At 33.3% G+C, this 25436-nt stretch overlaps 4 protein-coding genes across 5 annotated transcripts; 3 read left to right on the top strand and 1 right to left on the bottom strand.

Annotated features, from left to right (window-relative positions):
* Nucleotides 1–5530: 5530 nt before the first annotated feature.
* On the top strand, nt 5531–9957 carry LOC111277829 (plant UBX domain-containing protein 8-like). 2 transcript variants are annotated; one of them, XM_022864249.2, is made up of 11 exons: nt 5531–5727; nt 6681–6742; nt 6823–7372; nt 7475–7558; nt 7637–7752; nt 7866–8073; nt 8230–8427; nt 8525–8689; nt 9210–9353; nt 9426–9482; nt 9588–9957. In XM_022864249.2, exons 1-11 carry the CDS (start codon nt 5644–5646, stop codon nt 9693–9695), a joined length of 1776 nt encoding a protein of 591 aa, XP_022719984.1. In that variant the 5' UTR covers nt 5531–5643; the 3' UTR covers nt 9696–9957. The 2 variants fall into 2 exon arrangements, with proteins under 2 accessions (XP_022719984.1, XP_089602250.1); XM_089746124.1 differs by lacking the exon at nt 6681–6742.
* Nucleotides 9958–10887: 930 nt separating this feature from the next.
* LOC111277819 (scarecrow-like protein 28) lies at nt 10888–14288 on the top strand. Its single transcript, XM_022864237.2, has one exon. It carries the CDS (start codon nt 11961–11963, stop codon nt 13974–13976), a length of 2016 nt encoding a protein of 671 aa, XP_022719972.2. The 5' UTR covers nt 10888–11960; the 3' UTR covers nt 13977–14288.
* Nucleotides 14289–17344: 3056 nt separating this feature from the next.
* LOC111277792 (F-box protein PP2-A12-like) lies at nt 17345–20442 on the top strand. Its single transcript, XM_022864211.2, has 3 exons — nt 17345–18328; nt 18959–19077; nt 19778–20442. The coding sequence occupies exons 1-3, from the start codon at nt 18005–18007 to the stop codon at nt 20223–20225; spliced, it is 891 nt and encodes a 296-aa protein (XP_022719946.1). The 5' UTR covers nt 17345–18004; the 3' UTR covers nt 20226–20442.
* Nucleotides 20443–20581: 139 nt separating this feature from the next.
* LOC111277802 (rRNA biogenesis RRP36-like protein) lies at nt 20582–24080 on the bottom strand. Its single transcript, XM_089746119.1, has 9 exons — nt 23775–24080; nt 23558–23688; nt 23401–23467; nt 22589–22641; nt 21781–21835; nt 21625–21699; nt 21382–21499; nt 21057–21103; nt 20582–20970 (listed from the first exon to the last, which is right to left on the bottom strand). Exons 1-9 carry the CDS (start codon nt 23910–23912, stop codon nt 20860–20862), a joined length of 795 nt encoding a protein of 264 aa, XP_089602245.1. The 5' UTR covers nt 23913–24080; the 3' UTR covers nt 20582–20859.
* Between the last annotated feature and the right edge of the window lie 1356 nt (nt 24081–25436).

The raw sequence follows: 25436 nt of genomic DNA, 5'->3' as shown, positions 1-25436 counted from the left end.
CCTAATTCTCTGTACTTTTTCTGATATATCAAGACACCTCTAAAGCTTTTCTATGTGGTGATTATTTTTCTTGTAAAAGGGTCTCTTTTTATGCAGAAAAGTTCAAAAATTGTTGAAGGAGGATGACAAAGATTGCACAACTGCTGAGAATGTGCTTGGAAAGGGTCTTACTATATAGAAGAAAGGGCCATGGAGGTACACAAAATGACAGCTCTTAGCTCCAATATTGGAATTATAAAATTAAACCAAAAATTTGTTACACAAAATAATGCTGCAGAAAGGAGTGCTGTACTGCTGCGAAGTCAAATTCTCTGTCCTCATACTCCCTTAAGTGAGGTGTTTGGTTTGGAAGAAAATTCAGAATTGCTGGTGGGACTTGGGAGAGGGACCTACCTACCTGTCTTGAAATGTACAGTGGCACCCTAAGCGAAAGGGTCCATAAATAAACAGGATCCTCCGGTCTTAGAATTGGACGGTTATGATTATTGATTTAGTTGACTTCAAACAATTTTGATTAGTTGTTAATCTTCCCGGTTGGCCACAAAATTTGTCCAAGGACGGTGATGATGACTCTAAATACAGCTAGATGTATCCACAACAGATGAATATTACTTCATCAAATTCGAAACGATAAGTTTAGTATTTGGTAATGAAAGTTTCAAAGCTGGAATAGAATAGAGGTGGTTTTGAGTTATCCTAGGCGGAGGAGGAGAGAATTGAGGACAAAGTTGTTCTTCTTGTCTGTGCCTTGCACTTGCACACGGGGAAATTTATTATCAAACCTTTTTTTTCGTCTTTATTCAAAATGACAAATCCAATCTATATTTGTCAGTGGCCGTGTGGTTTATTAATAGAATTTTAGATTTTTAATTATAATAATTAATATTTTATTTTTTAATATTAACCTAAAATAATTTATATAGATGAAACTTATAACTAATTATAGGTAAGTAAAAATTGGTTCAAATTAATCGTTTGAAATTAATAAAAAATAATCAATTCGATTTTAGTTATATTCGATTGATTAAATTGATTAAATTAATCGAATTAATTAAATTAATTAATTTTTTAATTAATAAAAACAAAAAATTTAAGATAAGTATTTTTATTTATTTTTTTCTTATAAAATGTTATTTAAATTATTAAACTTTTTAGTGATTTAATATGAATGATACTTAAATTTAAATTTTATTAGATTAAATTTATAATTAAATAATTATTTATAATATAAAAAATAAAAAATTTGATTATTTAATCAAATTAAATTAATTTTAATTGATTCGATTATGATTAATTATTAAAAAAAAATTTATCAATTCAATTACTTATTAAACAAAAATTTAATTAATTTTATTATTGACTTTTTTAAATCAAACCGAAATCAACCAACTTTTATAATCAACTCTTTAATAATAAAACCGAAATCGACCAACTTTTATAACCAACTCTTTAATATTATAAAATAATTTATTTCTTTACATATTAGATGATATACGATTTATTTTTGTTATTCTACTATCATTGAATATGTGTGGATAGTGAATTAATTAATGTTAATTATATATTTATTTATTATTAGTTGGGAGAGGTGGTCCTTGAAAACTTTATTAAGGAGCTGTAGTTTGACCCCAAGTCTCCCCAAAGAGGAAAAAACAATGCTAACCCATAGGTAGCTAAATAGCTAATGATCCATGCTCCGACCGTCGGTCATGGAGACTCGACCCTCACGCAAAATGATAAGCTGTGAAGACCACTCACCTGGAGAAAATTGAAGGGAGCTTTTTTCCGTGTTCTTACACTATGATTCAATGTATGTTTCATTACAAAACAAAAAAAAAAAAAATACTCTTCCGCTTGTCTCATTTGTTCTCTCCTACTTATGTTGCCAAATTCCAAAAATTAAATTATTTTTTATTTTAAAATATTTTTGTAATATTTGTGAGAAGTTGTGATTAATGCATAACATTTTTCTAATATTTTGAATTAGCTACATATTTAAAATCTAAGATTTAAGGTCAAAGACTAATAAATTAAGAGATTCCTTAATTAACGAGACTTTATGGGGATTATATTATCTAATTAATATAATTAATCATTGTTTAAGCACCTGATATAGCCTATTATGACCAAGCTACACTTGATAATTGTGATGTTTTATGCTATGTTAAGTAATTATCTGGTCAAAAAGCTACCATCAATTTTATATAAAATAATAATAATAATAATTAACAATGGAAGTGAAGTTTTGCTCCCTGTCTGGTGCCTTGAGTTACCAGGTTAATATATATATATATATATATTTTTTGGTAGTAATAAATTCATGGCCTAGGAAACATGGTTGCTTTTTCAATTATGGAGCCTTGTACAACAATCAAATTCCATGTTCTCTTCTTCAATCTCCATCTCTTGCCTTCGATTACGCTGGAAAGACACACGAGCCTTTTCAGTGGCCTAGAGGAGTCTAATTTCTTAGGACTCCACTCCATCTAAGCATTTCATTCATTCAAATAAATTGGGCTTCGGGCCGACATCAGGTAACAACCAAATTTTTTTTTAATTTAAATTTTTTTTTATTAAAAAATAAAAATAAAAATAAAATACTAAATATCAATCAAACAAAACTTAAATAAAATTTTGAACTTAACTGTTCAAATAATAAATATATATAAATACCCATCATTGTTGAATTCATTCATAATTTCATATGCTTGGATTACAATATTTTTTATATCTGTCGATTTGAAATTTTTAATAATTATTCTAATATTAAAGCAGACTATAATAATATCTTTTGATGACAAACCATACACCATCAAGATATTCCGTCCGCCTTCAATACTGAGAATTGCAGGGCAACGAGCTTGAAAGATCCCAATAGAAAATTGGATTTGTTGGGTAAATTTAGTATGCTTCTGGGCCTATTGTTCCTTATCAACCAAAGCATTCTCAAACAGTTGCCTTCTCAACTTTCACCAAATGAAAAAGGTTGGCACTTGGCTCCATCAAAACCAGCATTGATAACTAGATCCTACTAAAAATGGCTAAAAGTCAAGCATTGTTCTTACCAAGAACAGTAAACTAAAAAAAAAATAATGGTGGGGGCATGTGTCATGTTTTTTGTTTTATGTCATAGCCCGTTCATTTGGGCCACATATGCTAACGAAAATGCCCGCAATCAATAAAGACATATCTTAACGACAGGTTAATATTAAAAATAGTATCTAAATTACAATAAAATATTTAATGTAACATTTAAATTTTAAAATTTTTAATATAATATCTAAATTATTAATATATTAATTAATATAATATTTTAAATTTTATTTACTCACCACATGATTTAAAGTTTGTCATATTAGAAATAAATATTATATTAATTATAGATTCATAATTTAATATTAAATTAGAAAATTTAAACATTTTTTTCCCTTTTTCCCATTTAATTATTTAATTATTATTATTATTATTATTATTATTATTATTATTATAAAAAATAATTTCTTGGTTTGTTATTTATTCTGATTTATTAATCGTCAAATATAACTTAAATAAAAAGTGAATAATTCAGATTGACACAATTATGCCGGAGCAAACTGAGCTAAAATTCCTCTGAAGTCAGAAGGCGGATCGAGTAAGCTAGTAAAGGTCCGAACTGAGCTAATTGGAATTTTTTAGCCCAACCTTTAACACGTACAAGCTTCTGTCATTTGGGCCCTTTTTGTCTTCTTTTGAGCATGGACTTCAATCTTATAAAAGAAAAAGATACATTAGAAAACTTCGATTATAAAATCCCATCTTAATTTTTTTTTTTTTTATATTTCATGAGATTAAAATTTGATTATTGTAACTTTTTGTTATTTCATGTTATTAAAGATTGAACTTGGATTATTATAATTAAAAATTTAGAACTTACCAATAAATCAAAAATAAATCATATAATTGTTGATTCATTCTAAATTTTTGAGACAAATATGTTACAAAACTTATAATAATAATAATAATATGGTATAGTTAGCCACATAACACATTAGATAGACGAAAAATGAAGATATTCAAAAACATTGAAACTTAAAGTATGAAAAAACAAGAACCTCAAAGGATTTTTAACTCATCATTTAATCATGGATGATGACTTTATTGGCCAATGCCAAAGAAAAAAGTAAAAAAGTCATTTTTAATGATGATCATGATCAAGATAAGTTGCATTATTGGTCGAGTTAAAAAAATTATCACAAAATACATGAAAGATCATATATACTTTTTTTAAAAAAACAATAAATGCATCAAAATACAATGTACTATATATATATTTTTTTATTTTTTAAAAGGGACATAGTCTTACATTAAAGAGAAAGGAGGAGGTTCGAGTTGAACCTAACTTTGATGTCTTCTTAAGATATTATTGATCACTAAATTAAGAAGTTGAAGATGAACTAGATTTAGTGTCAATAATTGATTCTTGAAACATTCAATTACCATTTTGCTTTATTTGTGGGAATAAATATAAAATATTTTAATTTAACATTTTAATGAATAGTTAACATAAAATTTAATATAAATAATAATTTAAAATATGATACGGTGATGTTATATGAAAATAATACGAATAAAGAATATAGAAATAATAAGACTTAAAATTAGTATCAATAATTGATTCTTGAAACATTCAATTACCATATTTGCTTTATTTGTGGGAATAAATATAAAATATTTTAATTTAACATTTTAATGAATAGTTAACATAAAATTTAATATAAATAATAATTTAAAATATGATACGATGATGTTATATGAAAATAATACGAATAAAGAATATAGAAATAATAAGACTTAAAATTTTTAAAAAAATTATAAATAGGTTTAATAAAATTAAAAAATTATATTTTATTATTTTGTGTCAATATAAACAGTGGTTAACAATTTTTATGTAAAATATTATATAAATACAATATTTTACATGATACGGTGATATAAATTATCAAATCTACTATAAACTAAATATGTATATACACAAATAAATTTATTAATGAAAAATTATTTCATCCATTTCTAATTAAAATTTTAAACTTCAAAATTATAATTAATAAAATAACGCATAATTTTTAAAATATATATAAAAATAAAAAAATAATTTAAAAAATTCAAACACATAACAATCTTTTAATCAAAATTAAAAAATTACATTATCAATATATAAAAAAACAAAAGTATTAATTTTGTATAACCCATGTTAAATGAGAATAAAAAGCCTAATAATTTATCACCAAACATGCCTTAATTCTACAATTTTCTCTCGAAAGTGACAAAATCGACTATTGGACTTCTTTTTCCCCTTCTTTGAGCTACTTTATTCAGCGTTTATCTAAAAGTCTTAAAAACGATTATTTCTGCTTCAAGAAGCGTATAAGATTGGAGAAACTACCGATCCCAAACTCCTCCCTTAAAAAAAAAAAAAACAAATAAATAACTGTTAGCTTATTCTCCAAACAAGTCCTTATTTAAAACGCCACTTGCCTCAGCCAATATTTCCACAACAATCATCTCTTTCTCTCATATTTAATTTTTCGTTGCAAATTTAAGAAAAAAACCCTGAAATTGCAAGCTGCAAAAAAATTAAATAAAAAAGAAACCCTAGTTTCTCCAATGGCGAGACCTAATCAGGAAACAATCGCGACTTTCATCAGCATCACTGGGGCATCCAAAGCTGTTGCCATCGAAAAGCTTGAGGTAATTATTGGAAACTTTTTTATTAAATTTGAGCAATTTTTAATTTTTTGTTTTTTTTAGCTTGATTATTGAAGTGATTTCGGATTACAGGTTAATAAATAATTGGATGATTGGTTGATTTGTTAAAAAGTAGGGTTTCTCTTGCTTTGCATTGATGATTTAGTTTGTTGATTATCGTATTATTCGTTCCTCGAAAATAATTGAAGTTTCATTGGTCGACATTGGATTAGGGTTTTAGTGGACGACTCTTATCAATGGATTATTTTACGGTTTGAATGAATTATTGAAAAAATCGTTTTTTTTTTTGTTCTTTTCAATTGGTTGTTATATGTGTATTTAACTTATATTAGTCAAATGAACTTGTTTTTTTTTTTTTTAAATTAACAAGAAAAGAAAGAAATTGGATGGTCGACTGGACACAAAAAAATTGAAAAAAAGGAGAGAATGAAGGAAAAGATGAGGTTGCAAATATTTCGAATTTGAAGTTGTGTTCTTTTCATGGTTCTGGCAAAAAGATACAATGTCCATAAGTGATATGCCTTAGTTTTTGTGAACCTCCATTTGTTAGTCATGACGCTCTTATAAAGGCACACAGTTAGTGATTTAAAAGCCTTGCGGCTCCTCTATGTCTTTGGTACTCTGTTTGCATTAGGACTCCTTAGTGTTCACCCTTCTTTCATAGTGATGGTTGAATTGATGTTTAATTCTAATTAGCAGACTCTGAGGTTCGTGGGCATCACTTCATTTTGTCATTCTAAGGTCCTTTTGTACGTTTTTCTGAAGACAATTGCTTGATGATGAGATTGTTCGGAAACATCATTTATCATGATCAAATTAACTTCTTGTTGAGCTGCATTTTCTTTCACTTAGTTGGGTTGTTTTTATCTGTTGCTAAAATCAAGTAAAATATGTGCATCTCTTGCTAACCTGTTAAGTATTTTACTTGGAATCAGGAGCATGGTGGTGATCTCAATGCAGCTGTAAATGCACATTTTAGTGAAGGAGACAGAAACACGTTTGTGAATTGTGCTATTCTTTTTTATGATTACTAATTCTGTCTATAGCTTTATTTTATTTTTTTGTTTCTATTTCCAGCACACAGCAAATACCAACTGTAGTTCCTGTAGATGATGCTATGGATATAGATGATCCGATTGAAGTTGCACCAAACAGTCCAGTCCTTCCACTTCTCCCAGCATCTGGAACAATGAACCGATTCTCAATTCTTGATCCAAACTCTCATAGAAGTTTCTCTGATGGTGCTTCTGCTTTTACAACTTGTGAACCATTGGTTACACATGCAAGAGAGGCAATAGAGGTGCCGATAGAGGATAAAAGAGAGGCAAGAGAGGTGCCGGTAGAGGTTAAGGATAGGAATGAGCCATCAGGTCATTCTGGTCACGCTCCTGCCATTGAGGGTGTCTCTGAAACTGCACAAGCACATGGCCTAAATACCAATGAGACTGTTATAATTGATGAAGTGGATGAGGATTCAACTGTGCAGCCAAGATGGCAGAATGATAACTCTCATGACCAACGTGTTACACCCAGTGCTCCCCCCTTTGATAATTTGCCAGGCTATGGCAATGACATTGAAGAAGAAATGATTCAAGCTGCCATTGAGGCTTCAAAACGGGATGTTGAGGTAAGTTTTAACAAACAGGTGCTTCCAGTTTGTCTGCTGCACTTCCTTCTTGTAGTTGGCATAAATGTTTGCCTTACAGATTTCCTTTTCATGTTTGTGCAGGAGTTAAGTGATCCTGGGCCTTGGCACAATCAATCTCATTTGGAGGATGCTGAACTTGCAAAAGCAGTTTCATTGTCCTTGAAGGTTTGTCGTGCTTTAGATTGTTCAGATCATGTTTTCCTATAATCATCTCTTCATTGTATTTAACATGAACACATTCAGACAGCAGAGCAAGAGAAGGCATTACGTGAGCAGGGTTGTTCTGCTGGAACATCAGAAGCAGAAGCTTCCAAACCAGCTGAGGTGCATCTGGGGAGCATAGCAGCCTCAAATGGGAGGTACATCTCTTTGTTACTGGTTAAGCATTAAGCAATCTGCTATTGTTTTCTGATTATGAATCTGTAAGTCTGTGTTCCTTCATTTATGGCTATATTGAATTGAGTTGATGTAGGTTAGCAGAAGGAAGCTCTTCCATTCAAGATGAAGCTGAAGATGCAGAGCAGCCTCCAGTTAGGCACAGGTCCAGGCGGACATCATCTGGCTTGAGGGAATCTGCAAAAGAAGTTGGAGTTGGTGAGGCTAGCCCACCATCAAGTCCTGGACTGCAAGGCATAGGCCATCTCCCACTGAACAATGGAAACAACTTCCCTTCTGATGAGGTTTAACCCTTTTATAATTTCTGCTGATGCCCAATGAGAACTTAAATATTCATTATATTCCATATTATTACTCATGATTTCTCTTCTATGTAATGCCTTTAACCCATGTTCTTTACTTTAAATAAATTTTTGGTTGTGCTCTCTACTAAATTGTAGTGGGGAGGCATATCTTCTACGGAGCATGATGAGGCAGTCATGCTTGAGGCTGCAATGTTTGGTGGCATCCCTGAAAGCAGATATCGTTTTGCATATGCACCTCATCATTTCATGCAATCTGAGGGCTCCAATCTCTGGCGTACCCCTCATCCTCCATCACCCTCTGTGGCAGCTCAACGCATGATACGGGAACAGCAAGTTAGTATTTTTGTGCTCAGACTGAAAGAAAATAGTTTTTTAAAATTTGGGCCAGAAGTAATTGTCTAACAGTTGCATGCTTACCGGATGCATTCAGGATGACGAGTATAATGCATCACTGCAAGCTGACAGAGAAAAAGAGTTGAAGGCAATTCAAGAAGCTGAAGCTCACCGTTTAGAGGAGGAAGCAGCTAGAAAAGCTGCTCTTGAAGAAGAAAAACGAAAGGAGGAAGAATTTCGCAGGAAAATGGAGGAGGAACAGGTATTATTTATAATTATTGTTTTGATCATCGATAAACTTAGCTGGCCACAGGGTCAGTCCATTTATTAAGGAAAATGATATATTCTTTCTTGTATCTTGATTTTCTAAGATAAAGGATGAGATTCTAGCAATAAGTCAAAGGTTTTTATTTATTTATTTATTTTTGCTTTTAAGTTTACATGGGATGATTAAATTTTACCAGTAAATTTGTACTGGAAGCAAGACAAACTTGTAAATCTCAAACAACTATTGTCTTCATTGTTGTCATCATTATTATTTCAATTCATTCCTTGGATGTCTTACTGGAGATTATACAAATTTCATTTTATTTTCCAGATAATTTAGGTTGCTCTCTACTAGAAAAAAGAAGTATTATCTATTTGTTGCTTTTCCGTGCAATCAACATAGCATTGCGCTCTTCTACTTCATTTACTCTTTGTAAATATAATTTCACTCATTGTAGATAATACGTATAGTTTTCTTGGTTCTGAATTGTATCATTTGTGATTCTTATTTGCAGGAATGTGAGAGACAATTAGCGGCTAAAGAAGCTTCTCTGCCTCGGGAGCCAGCAGCCGATGAGGAAAATGCTGTAACCCTTCTAGTGCGAATGCCAGATGGCAGTCGCAGGGGCCGTCGATTTCTGAAGTCTGATAGGCTGCAGGTAAATTTGTGAAGAAGAGTTTACTTCTGTTGCTTTTCCTTGTGCTCGACCTGATTTTGGTTTGCTTTGCAGTCTCTGTATGACTTCATAGATATTGGTAGAGGAGTCAAGCCGGGCACTTATAGATTGGTAACTTCATAGATTCATGATTTATTTTTCAGTATTCGATGAAAATATTCACTACTCGCCTTCCTGCAATGAATATGTACCATGCTAATTTTATCATTTCAACAGGTGAGGCCATATCCAAGGCGTGCTTTCAGTGATGGAGAGAGCAGTTTGGCGCTGAATGAACTTGGCTTAACCAGCAAACAAGAAGCCCTATTTTTGGAGTTGATCTAATAACATCTAACTCCTGCACGAATATTGCGGAAAGAAAATTACTCAAAAATTTTAGATTATTTAAATTTGAAGAAATGCGTGCAATTATGGAATTTCGTAAGGGTTTGTGTTTGGTTGAAATACATGAAATTTCAGGAGTGGATACAATTAATCTGACTGGAAATGGTCAGTATTTTGCTTTTTATTGGTGTTCAATTGATTGAAGGGAATGTATAGTATATATTAGTGATTTATGATATTATAAATGTCAGGTTACTTCTCATGATGCAGATCATATCATGTGTATTGTTTCTGCGTTCATCAGTTCTCTGCAAGTTAAAAAAAACCTGTTATGAGCTGAGCCTGATGCTTTAAATGAGATAATGTTTTGTGGAATCTGGATACTTTCCTTTTCTTTATAATCCAAGAAATTCCGTTGCAGCCTTGAAATAATGACATTACCTCTACGCACGGTATATCATTCCTTGGCTACAAAAAACAATTCATTTCTAGCTCAACCGTTGAAATATACCAACTACCATGTGGGTTCAGAATTTACTCTGACACGCATATTTTTACCTTTCGTTGTAAATCTCCTTTTCACCTTTTTTTCCTGGGATGATTTACCAGGCTGTGTGTTCACGGTTTTTCTTTTCCAGTTTTTTTCCATCCTGTCTCTACTTTCCTAGATTCTTTCAGGTGGTCGTGGGTAACTGAACTAGGCAAATTGACCACAATGTCCCTACCTTGTTCCATCCTGGCAGAATGCGATTGGTAACATAAGAGACAGACAAAAAGGCCATCAATCTTAACCAACATAAGCGGGTCAAAGTTCACTTACATAAAGTAAATTACGATTAAATCCATCTAGTGGCGGCTGAGCGTGCGCCACGTGTTTCTATGTTTGTTAAAATTGAAAGGTCAAGGGAGTTAAACTCAAAAGATGCTAATTTTCATAAATGTAAGAAAAAAAATAATTGTGCTGTCATGCTGTATAACCCAACGGTCAAGTGAACGGGAATCAGGAGACAAGCACGTGCATGCCACGTGAACTTCACCATTCCATTCCATCCAAAAGAGAAGAATTTTCCCTCAAAAATTCGGAGTTCCAAACACCAACTCCTTCTCCCTCTAACGGTCATATTTCACCGACAATTCTCCAACGGTCACAAGACTATTACTCTCCATCGTCAGATCTCAAAATCCAACGGCTAAAGAAAAACTAAACTTCCTTTGTCTTCTCGAACTACAACTTTTCAACCTCTGCCCATCGTAATTTTTTTCTTTCAAATGAACCCCAGGAACCAACAAAAAAATTAAAAAAATGAGAAAAGCAATGATAGAGACGTGAAGGTGAAAGTGCTCGTAGTCAGGTGTATAGAGTAGTATACTGTAGTAGTAGAAGGAGTTAAAGCGGAACCAAGAAAAATAATAAAAGCTTTAGCTTTACTAGTATTATATAGAAGTATATAAAAACACAAACTTTTTCTGGTTTATGGTTTTTTTGGGTAGTGAGCTTCGAGAGATGTTTCATTAATGTTGGTTGATCGTTTTTCAGCTTGTTTTTTTATGCATGTTTAGTTGGTTTTCAAAGCTTGGGTTTTTGAGTTTGGGTTCAGTTTCAGGCTTTCAGCTACCATGGAGTTGTTGCAGACCTCAAAAGTTGAGATGGGTGTCAAAGTTTTTCAGGATTTGAAGTACAGGTTTGAGAAAGTATGCGTTTTTGTCTCCAATATTGATGTTTTTTACACTGTTGATTATGGTTTTTTTGAATGAGTTGTTTGTGAATGTTTGGGAATCCGATGGTTGTTTTCTGGTAGATGTTTTAGTTTAGTTTTAACAATTCTTTGATTCTTTCTGGGGAGGGTTTTTTGTTTTCTTTTGCATAATCTACTAATTATTCATTGCATACATAAACATTTTTCATATAGGAACACCTGACAAATAAAAAAGATCCATTTTCAATATTCTTTAATTTGTTACTGTATTTTTCGTCGGATTCCTTTTTATTTTATTTCTTTTGGTTTCTTGAAAAATTCTCACAATCAGAATTTGTCTATCTCTCTAGGTTTGATTTTTCCAGTATACATGCAAAGTTTCATATGAACAAATAGGATTTTATACATAAAAAAGAAGAAGACAAAAGATCATACATTGCACAGTTTCAAAATTTATAGAAACAAAGAGAGATTGGGAAAGAAAATAGAGAAAAAGAACTGGGGGTGGGTGAATTGAAATTGAACTAAAAAAGAAACAAAAGGAAGAAACTAGGAAGGTTGTAGAGAAATGTTGGCTGGGTGTTCTAGTTCTACATTGCTGTCACCAAGGCATAGATTGAGGAGAGAAGCATCAGCACAGTTTCAAGCTTGCCATTTCCAGACTTCAATGAGCACACAGAGATTGGACTTGCCATGTGGTTTTTCTCGTAAGGACACTTCAAGGTCACAGCCTATTAGGCCTGTTGGCCTTTCTGTGGAGAAACCAATTGAATCCAAGAACAGTGGTTGTTCTCTAAAGCGGAATATCCGGCTGCCACCATTGACTACTAGTGCACAAAATCCATTTGAAGGAAGGAGAGAGAACAAAGATGTGTTTTGGGAGAAAGGTAAAAGTTTGAAGAGGTTTGCTGAGCAGGGTTTAATTGATGAATCAGTCATTAGACGGGCAAAGAGGAAAAAGGGTAGCAGTGATAACGATAATTCTGGTGATATTCTTGAAGGTGGTGGTGATAATTCGAGTTTAGGCCAACTAGGTGCTGGAACTTTTTGGTTTCAACCAAGTTTCACAGGACAAAATGCTCCTCAAGTTCCTTTCTCTCTGACTTGTTCAGGGGATGAAGAAAGGGTGTGTTTTGTGCCTGGTGAAGTGATTTCACCGCCTTTGCCATTGTCTAAAATTCCATGGATCGAATCAGTAATAACTGAGATCACTGACTTCGGGGAAAAGGACGTTGAAACAATCCGCAGGCCGGAAAAGGAAGCTTCAGGAACGAGTACTTCTTCAGACAATCATAGCTTAGGACTTAGGTTAAAAGAGCAAACCACAGAACATGAAGGGGGTAATGGTTCTAAGAACCCTTACCCCCATGAGGGTGCTGGTTCGGTGGGGGTTTATGAGGAGAACAACCATGGGGAGCATCAGGGGTTTGAGCTTGTCCACTTACTTACAGCTTGCGTTGAAGCAATTGGATCAAAGAACATTGCTGCCATCAACCATTTTATAGCCAAGTTGGGGGATCTTGCTTCTCCGAGAGGAAATGCTATAAACCGTCTGGCTGCTTACTACACTGAAGCTTTGGCTCTTCGAGTCACTAGGCTCTGGCCTCATATTTTTCATATCACAATTCCTCGAGAGCTTGATCGGGTGGATGATGACAATGGTGCTGCATTGAGGCTCTTGAATCAGGTAAGCCCAATTCCGAAATTTGTTCATTTCACATCAAATGAGATATTGTTGAGAGCCTTCGAGGGGAAAGACAGGGTTCATATTATAGATTTCGACATCAAGCAAGGGCTTCAGTGGCCTAGTTTGTTCCAGAGTTTAGCTTCAAGGATTAATCCACCAAGTCATGTTAGAGTTACTGGAATTGGTGAGTCCAAGCAACAACTGAATGAAACAGGAGACAGGCTCGCAGGATTTGCTGAGGCATTGAATTTGCCTTTTGAGTTCCATCCAGTTGTGGACAGGTTAGAAGATGTGAGGTTGTGGATGCTTCATGTGAAGGAGAAAGAGAGTGTAGCTGTGAATTGTGTATTTCAACTGCACAAGACACTTTACGATGGAAATGTCGGAGCGCTCAGGGACTTTTTGGGACTTATTCGTAGCACAAACCCTACAGTGGTCATCATGGCAGAGCAAGAAGCTGAGCACAATGTCCTCAGCTTAGAGGCAAGAGTTACCAATTCATTGAGTCACTACTCTGCCATATTTGACTCAATTGATTCTAGCCTTCCCTTGGAGAGTCCGGTTAGGATCAAAATAGAGGATATGTTTGCACGGGAAATCAGGAATATAATTGCTTGTGAAGGAAGCGACAGGTTTGAAAGGCATGAGAGTTTTGAAAAGTGGAGGCAGTTGATGGAGCAAGGAGGGTTCAGATGCATGGGGATTACTGAGAGGGAACTGCTTCAGAGCCAAATGCTGTTGAAGATGTACTCTAGTGATAACTACAGTGTCAAGAAGCAAGGGCAGGATGGTGGCGCTCTTACTCTAAGTTGGTTAGATCAGCCACTTTATTCAGTCTCAGCTTGGACACCAATTGACGTTGCCGGCAGCTCATCCTCATTTTCTCAGCCAATTTGATTGTTGCTGATTACTTTTTCTTCATACATACCATCTCTTTTGATTCCATTCTTGCATACAGAAAGGGACATAATTATTTGTAGGTAGAGTAATCTGTCATTATTCTTTCATTCTTTTGTTGCAGATAAGATTGGTCAGTCTAGTGCCAGAACCATTTGTATGAACACAGTAACTGCATAACAAGTCATTCTTTCCAGGACAGATTTTAGATTTCTGTCTGTAGTATTGTTGTCAATTAATTTGGTTTTTATTCTTTGATTCTTAATGTATTTTGAAATTCTTTATAGCAGTCATTTCATCTTGTTCATTTCATTTATTGAAGATTTATCAGAATTATGAACAATGCAATCGGAAATTTATCATCATATATAAAGGATTTCGTTTATTTGTGTTTATTCTTCATTCTACACTTCTATTCCGAATTGGAATCTGGAAAATCAGACATGAAACTTGGAATTATATGCATCAGAGCAATTAAAGTTTTTGCTGTTTTGTTTCATATCATACAGACATTTTTTTAAATCACATATTGAACATAGTGAGATTTCATATTTCACAATAAAGGACAGCTAATCATCAGGACAAAATTATAGCACTCTTCATGTCCATGTTTCCTATAGCCCATCTTTTGTTTTTTCGCATTCTTGTGCATGAGAAGGAAGCTGGTGATCAAGGATATGGGGATGAACTCTCAGGAAAATCAGCCAGCCTAGCCGTCATAACATCGGAGGCAGGGGAAAGATCAAAGTTAACAGTTCAAGTATCCCAAAAAATTCCCTTGTATTTGATTATTGAATATCATTCTTTCCGTGAAAAAAAAATCTATTTGATAGCCAAATCTTTTCTCTAAAGAGAAAATTCCTTACAGAACCTGGCCTAGAAGATGAATCTTAAAAGAAACATGTGTAAGCCCAACCCCATTATAAAAGCTCGGGTTTTAGCGTGGACTGCAACAAGCCAACAATCCAATGGAATGGACCTGCCTTTTACTTCGGGACAACAGGCAAAAGTGCACTTATTCTGGCGATTGTCCTTTAGTCATCCCATCGTGTCATGACATCAACAAATTGTATGGTATTGAATTGGAGACTGAAAACGATGATTCATGACACCCGAAGAAAAGCTATACATCCTTGTTTAAACATGTTCTATGTTAAAAATATTGAAATTGTTCCAAGCACTATCTTTAGGTAGTGCAACTCAAAGGGCTACAGTAAGGATTCAAATGCTAATACTAAGTTATTAACCATCCAACAGTGATGCGGTATGCCGATAAAATATTAAACTCTTAATTTTGTGGATCTTGCTTTACCGCTAATGTCTTTATCAAATGATTCAGTCTTTGATACATTTTTCATCAGCTTTGTCAACCTATCGAATGACGTCCACTGTCTTCTCACCATACTTCTGTCTTTATGGAGAATAATAGAGAAACAAAACTTGTTTGATGTTTTTGCCTTTATCAAGCTTTAAACCATGGAACATAATCTTTGTTTTGTTTTCAGGATACACTTGAAAGTGCTACTAATAATATCTATATCAATTGATTAATTATGATGATATTTTTACAATTTGGTCCGCTAAAAGTTTTCATTGGAAGTGTCGTCTTTTCATGTCTTTTTCTTTCGATCCTTCACTGCCTAAGTTTGCACCACTCTGCACAATTCTCCGACAATTTGCATGTGCCCATCTTATCACTTGATTCAATTCTACTTCAGCTCATGTTGTAAAGGTGTAAATGACTCAAAATTACTTGAATTTCACTGGCCAGTAACTCCTCAACTGATCTACTACTATCAAGTTCAGGAAAATCGAGTAGTAACTTGAGTCTATTTTTAGGATAAGATTTGATCAAGTTCAAATAAATTCAGTTCATGAATTCGAGGAATTTTGTTAGATTAACTCAATTCAATTACACCTCTTCAATTGAATCAAATAAATAAATTTCAAAGCAAACCAAGCACATCTTTTTACTCAAAAACTACTGGCAACCGACTGATCATATATTTATGGGGTTCAACAGCCATTTTTATCAAGAAAAAAAAAAGATCAATTAAATTTGCTACTATAGTCTATAATATATAACATAGTTTGCCAGAATTACTGGTTTCCTTCCCCATTGGCATTGACTTACGCCGTAAACCAAAGAGATACAAAAAACAACTTGTTGGCTATGGCCTACATGACCGTGAGATTTACCACAAATGTCATCATCATAGCTGTATTCAACCTGTAAATTATTTTCATTGTCTTCTTTCTCAGCACCATCAAAGCTGTTATCCTCGACAAGGATGGGAGGTACCGGCTTCATGATAAAAGAAGATCTGACAATGTGGAACAAATCCTTTTCATGGGTTGCAGATATTTTTTTTTCTTCTTTTCATAATTTGTTAAAAAATCTGTCACCTAAGATTCGTTTTTTCTTTTTCTAGGATGTCAATCGCCAGTGAAGATGATTGAGTTTAACAGTTTCTAGAACTACTGTAATTTAGTTGGGTCATATCATTCTTTTCAAGAGATATTGGCTTAGTTGATGCTGGATAATCATCACCAGAAAACAAACAACATTGGCCTTGACATTTTTACATCACATTGTCACGACTTTTTCCTGGGATTCGTTGAATTTATGATCAGACTTAATTGTTTTTAAGCTGGCAAAAGAACCAACATCCAACCTTTCATCACTAATTGACGTTACTAAAGGAATACATGATGCAGTACTCACGTGTCCGTACAATACTAAACTCTGATCAAAATTTAAATTTTGATAATTTCACTTATAAAAATAAGTTTTCATTAATATAATTGATAATAAAAAGTATTAAATCAAATCTCAATACGTGCTTAATTAGAATAATTGTAGCCGCTCGATCGCTCCTGCTTAATGAACCTTCTAAGCCGCAGGTTTAGCAATCAGTACTACAATTATAGATAGTGCTAAACATGTAAAATTATCTTCCATTAAAAGGTTTTTCAGAACAATTTCGAAGAAACTTGAAAAAGAAAGTTAGGCCAAGAAAAGGAAAAGTCCATAGCTGTCAAATTAAGATATTTCTCAAGTGAGAGAATGGATCTATTGAATACGAGTTAACTACTGTGGTCAGATTTGGCTCTCCAACTACTCTTTGAGGCGAGGGGGCAGTCTCTTCTTGCCTTTGATCTTCAAGTTTCAAACCCACCTTGCCTTTCATTTTCCTACTACTATAATCCTATAAATTGATCAAGACAGCCTAAATGCCTTTTGTTTTACGCAATTGAAAGATTAAGCAAAGTTTCACTTACAATGGATGGCTTAAGCATGAATAGAGAACTAGCTAGATATGTCAAGCTTCTAAATATAAAACTCCCCAATCCTCAAACAACAAAAAATATGAGGTTTTCGTAACTTTTCATTCATTTATAGTGGAATTATAGTCTTAAAGTTTGTTAATTGAAAACATTACTTGAAAAGGAAAAACCACAAAGTCAAGTTCATTGTCCATATGAAAAACTTTCTGGACCAATTCTTTAAACCAAAATTTAAGGTATACCCCAGTATTTTAGTGATTTTTTTTTTTCAGATAAAATGCTTATGACTTATCCACAATTTCCACTGATTTCAGCACCACCAAAAATTTTCCATACTCTAAAAACACTGAAAGCCATGGTTAAACAAAACAACTACAAACCAAATAAACATATGATACCAAATCCAAAATCCAGCAGCCTTCCTTCGTTTACCGTCCAATCAAATCATACCTGTCACGTTCGTTTTTTTCTCTCTGTTCTTTTTTTCTCAGAAAACAAATAGACAAAACAGAAACAAAAACGCCCTTAAAAAACGAGTGCGTGTCCGTGTTTTAACGCACCACCCCATTTTTTTATTTGAAGCACCAATGTCCAATACACTACATGTAAAGGTGCTGTTGACGTCCCAACCCAGTTCCTTTGCCACCGCCCTCTTTTTCTCTCCCACCCTCTTATGATTTTATCAGTACTCTCCCTTAGAACTTTCTAGTTTGTTTTTTTTTTTTGTTCTTTTTCTCTTGATGGGTGCCAATTTCTCTGCTTTGTTCATAGACCAAGATCGTTTATCATCCTTTTCTTCATCATCACCCGGTTTGGGGGACCTGCCTGAGAGCTGTGTGGCATCAATTATTGGGTTTTTGGATCCTCCAGAGATATGCAAATTGGCAAAGTTGAACAGAGCATTTAGAGGTGCTTCTTGGGCTGATTTTGTTTGGGAATCGAAATTGCCACCCAATTATGAAATTCTTGTTGATAAAATTCTTGGCTATGTGCCAGAAAAATTGGGTAAAAGAGACATTTATACAAGGCTCTGCACAGCTAATACTTTTGATGGTGGCACCAAGGTATGGTTTTTAGCTTTTTCTTTGGATTCTGAGAAAGACTTGGATTTGAAATTCTGGGTCTTCAACCTTTCTGTGTTTTTATTTTTGGAGAGCTGGCTCTTTCATAAAGACTCGAAATTTCACTGTTTTACTTTTCCCCCGTGTTTTTGGCTTTCACTCAGCCATCAATCAGATAAATTTCTTCAGGGATTTGCTTTACAGCTTTAAGTTTTTTTTTTTTTTGTTCTTTTGTTATTTCTGAATACAGTTTCTACTAGATGACCAAGTTGTGTTTAAAATTTTCCATAATTTGATGTTCCTTGTTAATTTTTTCTTTGATTTATAATATGCTCGTATAAATTTAATAAATTTAAGGGGATAAAAAAAAAAGAATTAACCATTTGGATGTAGCAAAACTTGGTAAATAAACTAGTTGTGTTATTAATTTAATTGAAAATTTTTCTTCCTTTTAGAATGAAACAATCATAAATTCATAACTGACAAGATTTAATTACTGGGCCTGGATTCTTTCATGTTATCAAAGAGGGGATATTAGTTAAAGTTTTATTGTTTTATTGTATTGGTTGCTAGGTTAATATTCATGGCTTGCCTGTCTGATTGATGGCTTGAGAATTTGGCTTCCTTTTGCAGAAAGTATGGCTAGATAAGAGCACAGGTGGTGTTTGTTTGTCAATCTCTTCAAAGGGGTTACGAATAACGGGGATTGATGATCGAAGATATTGGAATCATATTCCTACTGAGGAATCTAGGTGAGATAAGAAGAAGTTATTTTGTTTTTTGTGTACATGTTCAGTTTAGAGGAGAATAAGAGGATTTTTAGTTTCTTATCATGAATTTTTTTTATTGGCTGATCAAAACCAAGACTGCTTGCGCATATCTTTCTGAATTTACCCAAAGTATGTTATTTTTTGTTATTTTTGTTGTTAAATTTGGATGTATTATGTGGATCTCCATTTGTAATGCATGATAATGATGCTTTGATATGGAAGAGGCATTGGAAATTGTCTAAATGGGATTTGGTCTCCCTGGGTCCCTGCAAGTTTTCCTCTTTAAAAAGCTTGCTTCCTTATGGAAAACAAAGACAATTCCCGGATGCTCACCACTTTTGACTTCTTCCCTGGTTTCTCATTTCCTTGGTCTGAGTCGGCTGTGGTTAAAGGTTAAAGGCTTAAGGCAACTGTGTTTGACATTCAATCTTTATTTTAAGTTGTGGGGACAAACACTTCAAGCATTATTTATATAAACTTAAGGATTTCTTACACGACTTGTTTTTTTAAACCTGTGTGCATCACATAATTGGATGGAATCATGGAAACGTAAAAAAACTTAAATGATTGATGCAATTGATGTTGTGTGAAATGCTGGTAGATTGATCAAATAGATCTTTACACCATGTGTTGAAATGGAATGCTGGATATTGGTTTCAATTTCCTTTTCTTTGTAATTTAGGTTCTGTTCCATTGCATATCTTCAGCAAATCTGGTGGTTTGAAGTTGATGGGGAGGTGGAGTTTCCCTTTCCAGCGGGGACCTATAGCGTTTTCTTCAGACTGCACCTAGGTCGTGGCTCTAGGAGGTTTGGGCGCCGGATCTGCAACCCTGAGCATGTCCATGGTTGGGATATAAAACCCGTACGGTTTCAGCTATGGACTTCGGATGGTCAGTATGCCACATCTCAGTGTACCTTGAGTGATCCCGGGGAATGGTTTCACTACCATGTGGGGGACTTCAATGTTGACAACTCTAGTTCACCAACAAAGATTAGGTTATCTATGACCCAAATTGATTGCACACATACAAAGGGTGGTCTCTGTTTAGACTCTGTGGCCATATACCCAAGTAAATTTAGAGAAAGGTTAAGGCACAAAGGATTTTTGAAGTGCGCTAAACCCATGTAACTAGAAGTTTCTGTTTTGTAGAGTTGTGCATACATATTCAAGGAGAGTGTAATCAGGTTGTAATTGGTTTTTTTGAGGGTTAGAGACTTGAAAAAGAGTCAATTTTGCGTATAAATCGTGTTTCCATTTGTGGTGCACGGACTGAGAGGGAGTGTAACCAGATGAAAATTTTCATAATGAAAAGAAAATAGCGAAAATGTCGAAAATTTTCCTAATATATTTTTGAAGTTCTTTGCAAAAGAATTACTCTCTGTCTTAAATTCTTTCTTTTTTCAATACAAAAGCAATAATTTTTTTATAGCATGCTCTTTGGCAAGACCTGCTAAAGAAAACAAAAACTTGCCCCACACTGTTACTAAAAAGGAAAATAGATGACGAGATACCAATTAGATAATAAATCAATCATATCCACAGCTTACAACAAAATCTCAAATAGTGAGGACAAAAAATATAGCTTATTTTAACTCAGTGAAATGACAAGTTAAACCAAAAGATGGTAGCACAATGCCCAAAAGGAGCATACCACTCAAAGCCCCAATCTCATCTCAACCAACACCAATAGAGGGAGGCATGTCTTAACCATCCATAATGGAGGACCATATATATCTCAAGCCACCGAAAACTTGTGGAATCATTAACTTTGTGGCTCGCTGTTGTTGGGCCGGCGATAGGGCATGAATCTGTGATCCTTGGCAGCGTTCTTCCTTCTCCTTTTCTCAATGAAGGATTCAAGTTTGCCAGATGACTGATAATAACATCAATTAAGTTAATTAGTTGAGAGTTACTTTAATGTCATAGAGAAAATTTTTAAATTACATGTCAAATGTGTACCTTGAGCTTTTTATACTTCTCAATAAGCCTCTGTTTCCGAATTTCAGCTGCAAAGAAGTGATCCAAGTTAGCATCCTTTAAAATGGATTCATAGGAATTATCATTTAGGCATAATCAACATGATTCAACATTATGTCAATGTTCACATAATCAACATAACAGTTTATAGTGTTCTCTATAGTCAATGGATGCTAACATACGAAAGTCTTTCTATTAGTAAGAAAATATACTTTTCAAGTTACTTGTTAAGTTCCTTGTCAAATTCCAAAAGCACAAAACAACAAGAAAGTTATAGCAAGAGAGAGGGAGGGATTCATGACAGTACATTTCTTAAGATAGAAAGGGCGTTTCCCCTGCTTTGCCGCTTCTCTTTCTTTCTTCTTGTGCTCAGCCAGAATCTCTGCATCGGTATTCTTTGCTGACTCAAACTTTAGTTGCTTGTCCTGATATGTGATTTGATTTCAAAAAGTAGATAGGAAAGTGCTTCAATATATCCAGATGCCATACAGAAGACAATGATTTTAAAACAAGATGTATAGTAGTTTCTTTTGAATATATACACACTTACAATCCAAGAAATATGGTTCCTCAGTTCACTAATGACTTTTGGGTCTTTGGCTTTTTTAAGTTGTTTCTGCAGCTCCTGTCATAACCAGGAAATACATTGTTGAAAAAGACACTATAAAAAAAGAGTCAAGATTCAATGGTTAGAGAATAGTAGCACCTCTCTTTCGGTTGGTAGGTTCTTCTCAAATAGAAAATTATATCTTTTTCTAAACCTGCAAAATAAAAAAATAACTGTCAGCTACAGGTTAAGGAAAAATCGTATAGGGATTATTAAAGCCAAGATGTAAAACAGACATAATTCTGGTAAGTAAGAAGTCACAACCATCAACTTTGACAAATCGTCGACCATTGAATGCTATCTCAATCAAGAGGTTGAGAAATAACATGCAGATCCATTACTTATTGAAGTTTAAAAATAACATCCGGTCTCAAATGAGATAGAGTCTCTCAAAGCAAACTAGGCTACTCCACAATAAAATTATGGAATATGGATAACTTATTCAAACAAATTTATCAAAGTAGGCTCCATAGACTGGTAAAAGATAATCAGATCCCACTTGCTGGCTTTCTTAAGATTTTCTTCTATTTCCACCATTATTCTGGATAAGACATTCAATCATTAAATTTCAATAGCATTTAACTTTTCTTTTTTCCCTTCTTGATAGATGAACTAGAATGATTTTTTTGGTCACTAACAAATGAAGCTCAATCAACCCATCAAAATGTTTTCCTTAAAGACAACAGTTAGAACTAATATTCTACCAAGTACCAGATTCCTAGTGACTAACCCATGAAAAACTTGCCATCCTACTTGTTTGTTAAAGATATGCATGGGCAGGTAGACTTAAACTAACTTTGTGCAGGAATATAAAAGTTGCGATGAAACCAATGTAGAGAACTGCACATGCCAAGCAACAAATGACAAAAATGCAACTAATTGAATGATACAGAGAGAAGACACTCACCCCTCGACGTCAAGTGTGCCACATAAAGATTCAAAACGAGGGTCTCGTGCCACCTGCACATAAAGCAGCAAACAAATTGAATTCACCTTTTATTGTTCTTTATTATTTTTTATTACAGTAGTAATTGAAAACAAGAAACAGCAGGTGATGCTCTTTTTTTAAAAAAAGGATCCCAATTATTGGGATTTTCCATCAGATTTGCAACAATAACTGGGATCTTGCATACATAAATTGGCAAAAGAACATTTAGTGAGGAGAAAGCAACTAGAATGATTAAGCTACTACTTATTTGACATTTACAAAAGACAACAAATGTGCATAATATTTTCTCCAAAGATGAAAAAAAGAATAAAAAATGATTATTTATTGGGATAATATATCATACACACTAATTAAAATATATAAATTCAAAGTGGGATCATGTTTGCCACTTACAAGCTAACCATATTAACATCAAGTATAAAGATAAAAACTCGAAACTGAAAAAATCCATGACCTTAACGGAGACTACCAAATTCAATAGCTTACTATTAACATACATAAAATCTAAAAGAAAATTACAAGCTCAGACAACCACCACACAATTGAAGTCTTTTACAGCTCACCAACAGGCACATGATTCCATTAAAGCAAAAGTCAGATACCAAATGAACATTAATAGGCACATGATTCCATTAAAGCAAAAGTCAGATACCAAATGAACATTAATTTGAGCAAGCAAAACTACAATTATACAACTTACTGTTCAGCAACCAATATGTTATTCTTATTCCACTAAAAACAAAGCCAAATTTCAAAGAAACATAATTTACCTTTTTAGGAGCTTGAATAACCTGTCTAAATGACCTCACTGGTTTCTTGCTACTAAGCTCCATTGGCCTATAAAAAACACAAATCAAAACAAAAAAAAAAATTGTACTAAAAAGCCAAAAAAAAAAAAACTTCTTTCTCAGATTGTAAATAAGATACCTATTCTTGTTAGCACGGCGATGCTTGTTCTCTGAATGGGGTTTGCGAGAAACTGAATCAGTACCATCGGCGCGTGCTTTTTGTAGCTCTTCAAATGTAACTTCAGCTAACTCACGCTCTATCTCTTCCTCCTACAACCCTCCCAGAAAACAAAAAACACAATCAATATTCAATTGAAAATTGCGGGAAAAATTAGGGTATAATAAAATATACCCACTTCATCAGAATCAATGGTATCATCAGATTTCTCTTCTTCGGATGAAGATTCGATCTCTCCTCCCTCTCCTTCTTCTTCTTCACTTTCCTCGAAGTGGGTTTTGCTTGAAGTTGCAATTGAGCTAATGGGTTTCTTCATTTTCCTGAAACTGAGTGTGAAAAAAGTTCGACCGAATTAGAAGCAAAAGCAATACACGGAGCTATAAAGGGGCGAAACAAAGGCGCAGAAATAAAGAGCAAACTTGACAGAGAGGAAGGTAGTAATCGTCCGTCCCGACCTGACCTAACAAAGGCCCACGGGTAGAGCGCTTCATGGGCGGCCCTGGTTTCTCTATTAATATGATTTTTTGGGGCCCAGAATATGAAATTTATTCAATGGGCTTTAGTCTTAAACCCAGCATTAGAACAATATAAATCCCATCCTTCATTTTCTAATAGGGCTCAGCTAGGCCCAGCCTGGCTGTTTGCGTCCCATCTTCGTATGCATGTTGGTTTTTACTTACTTAGGAATGTCAAATCTATCTATATTGTCAGTTTTCGACTCTATAAAGTTAATTTTTAAAAAATTGAATTTCGGGTCAAATTATTTTTTTTTTAAATGGAGGTAGAGTTGGAGTCAATTTTAAATAAATTTGATCCATTTCAACTTGATTTGGTATATATATAATTTATTTTTATTATTTATTTAATTTTATATTTATATATATATATTACATTAATAAATTTATTATTTAATACTTTAACTTAAGTTATTAATTTAACAAAAATATTATATTTATGTATAATTAATATATAATTTATATTAAAAATTTATATTTTATTAATATTATATTAAATTAAAATTATTAAATTAATTAAGATCAATTATGATTTCATATATATACATGTCAAAATCTAAGCAAAAATAATATTTTAGTGCCAAAATCAAAAATGCATTTTATGAAATTGAATCAAAATTTAAACCAATAAAAATTCATATCGACTCAACTCATTATTATCTCTAATTTTAACTTTGATGATGACTCATTAAATTTAATTAAGTAATTAATATTGACTCATTAATTTCAAACTTAAAAGATCTTTGTAACGAGAATATATATATATAGTTTAATCAATGATTATTTATTTATTTTTATTAAAAATCAACATAAGAACTCCATTTTCCTTCTTCAATATTACTCAAATGTATATATCAAATAAAAAATATGATACAATGATAAAACATGTACTTTGTATAAAAAAGGATGAAAACAACAATCATAGTTTGGGTTTATGTTCAAACAAGACACGACGTTTGGATTTATAAAAGTATAATAATATAATTGCTATTTAAGTGGTTAATTCTTATGGTATATATGTGGGTTAGCATATTTGTTAATCTTTTATTTATAGCCTAATAAATGCCTAGGCTTTTAAATATTGAAGAGATCTTACGAAATGCATTTTACTTATATAAATATTGGAAATTAAATCCCCCACCTTTTGATTTAATGACCAAAAAAGCATTAGATTCGACTCTTCGAAACAGGTGAGCACCCGCACGTGCAAAGTCGAATTTATTCTTGTTTATGGTCAAACCAATTTTATATGTTTACTAGTCTAGACTTTATGTTAATTTCGGCCATAAATTTGTGCTACTCTTTTATGGTATAAAACAAAAAAA

Source organism: Durio zibethinus, chromosome 17 (assembly GCF_047325235.1).
Source record: "Durio zibethinus cultivar Kanyao isolate XHJ-2024 chromosome 17, ASM4732523v1, whole genome shotgun sequence".
In the NCBI taxonomy this organism is placed as follows: domain Eukaryota; kingdom Viridiplantae; phylum Streptophyta; class Magnoliopsida; order Malvales; family Malvaceae; genus Durio; species Durio zibethinus.
The sequence above is the reverse complement of the archived record's forward strand: the minus strand, read 5'-3'. Positions and strand labels throughout refer to the sequence as shown.

Bases quoted from the DNA above. Each gene is read 5' to 3' on its own strand.
- LOC111277829 (XM_022864249.2), top strand. From the start codon at position 5,644: ATGGCGAGACCTAATCAGGAAACAATCGCGACTTTCATCAGCATCACT. The intron at 8,690-9,209 runs GTATTATTTATA...TCTTATTTGCAG, and splicing joins GGAAAATGGAGGAGGAACAG to GAATGTGAGAGACAATTAGC. The intron at 9,354-9,425 runs GTAAATTTGTGA...TTTGCTTTGCAG, and splicing joins TGAAGTCTGATAGGCTGCAG to TCTCTGTATGACTTCATAGA.
- LOC111277819 (XM_022864237.2), top strand. From the start codon at position 11,961: ATGTTGGCTGGGTGTTCTAGTTCTACATTGCTGTCACCAAGGCATAGA.
- LOC111277792 (XM_022864211.2), top strand. From the start codon at position 18,005: ATGGGTGCCAATTTCTCTGCTTTGTTCATAGACCAAGATCGTTTATCA. The intron at 18,329-18,958 runs GTATGGTTTTTA...TTCCTTTTGCAG, and splicing joins CTTTTGATGGTGGCACCAAG to AAAGTATGGCTAGATAAGAG. The intron at 19,078-19,777 runs GTGAGATAAGAA...TTTGTAATTTAG, and splicing joins ATTCCTACTGAGGAATCTAG to GTTCTGTTCCATTGCATATC.
- LOC111277802 (XM_089746119.1), bottom strand. From the start codon at position 23,912: ATGAAGAAACCCATTAGCTCAATTGCAACTTCAAGCAAAACCCACTTC. The intron at 22,642-23,400 runs GTAAATTATGTT...CTTTATGTGCAG, and splicing joins TTATTCAAGCTCCTAAAAAG to GTGGCACGAGACCCTCGTTT. The intron at 21,500-21,624 runs GTAAGTGTGTAT...ATCACATATCAG, and splicing joins GGAACCATATTTCTTGGATT to GACAAGCAACTAAAGTTTGA.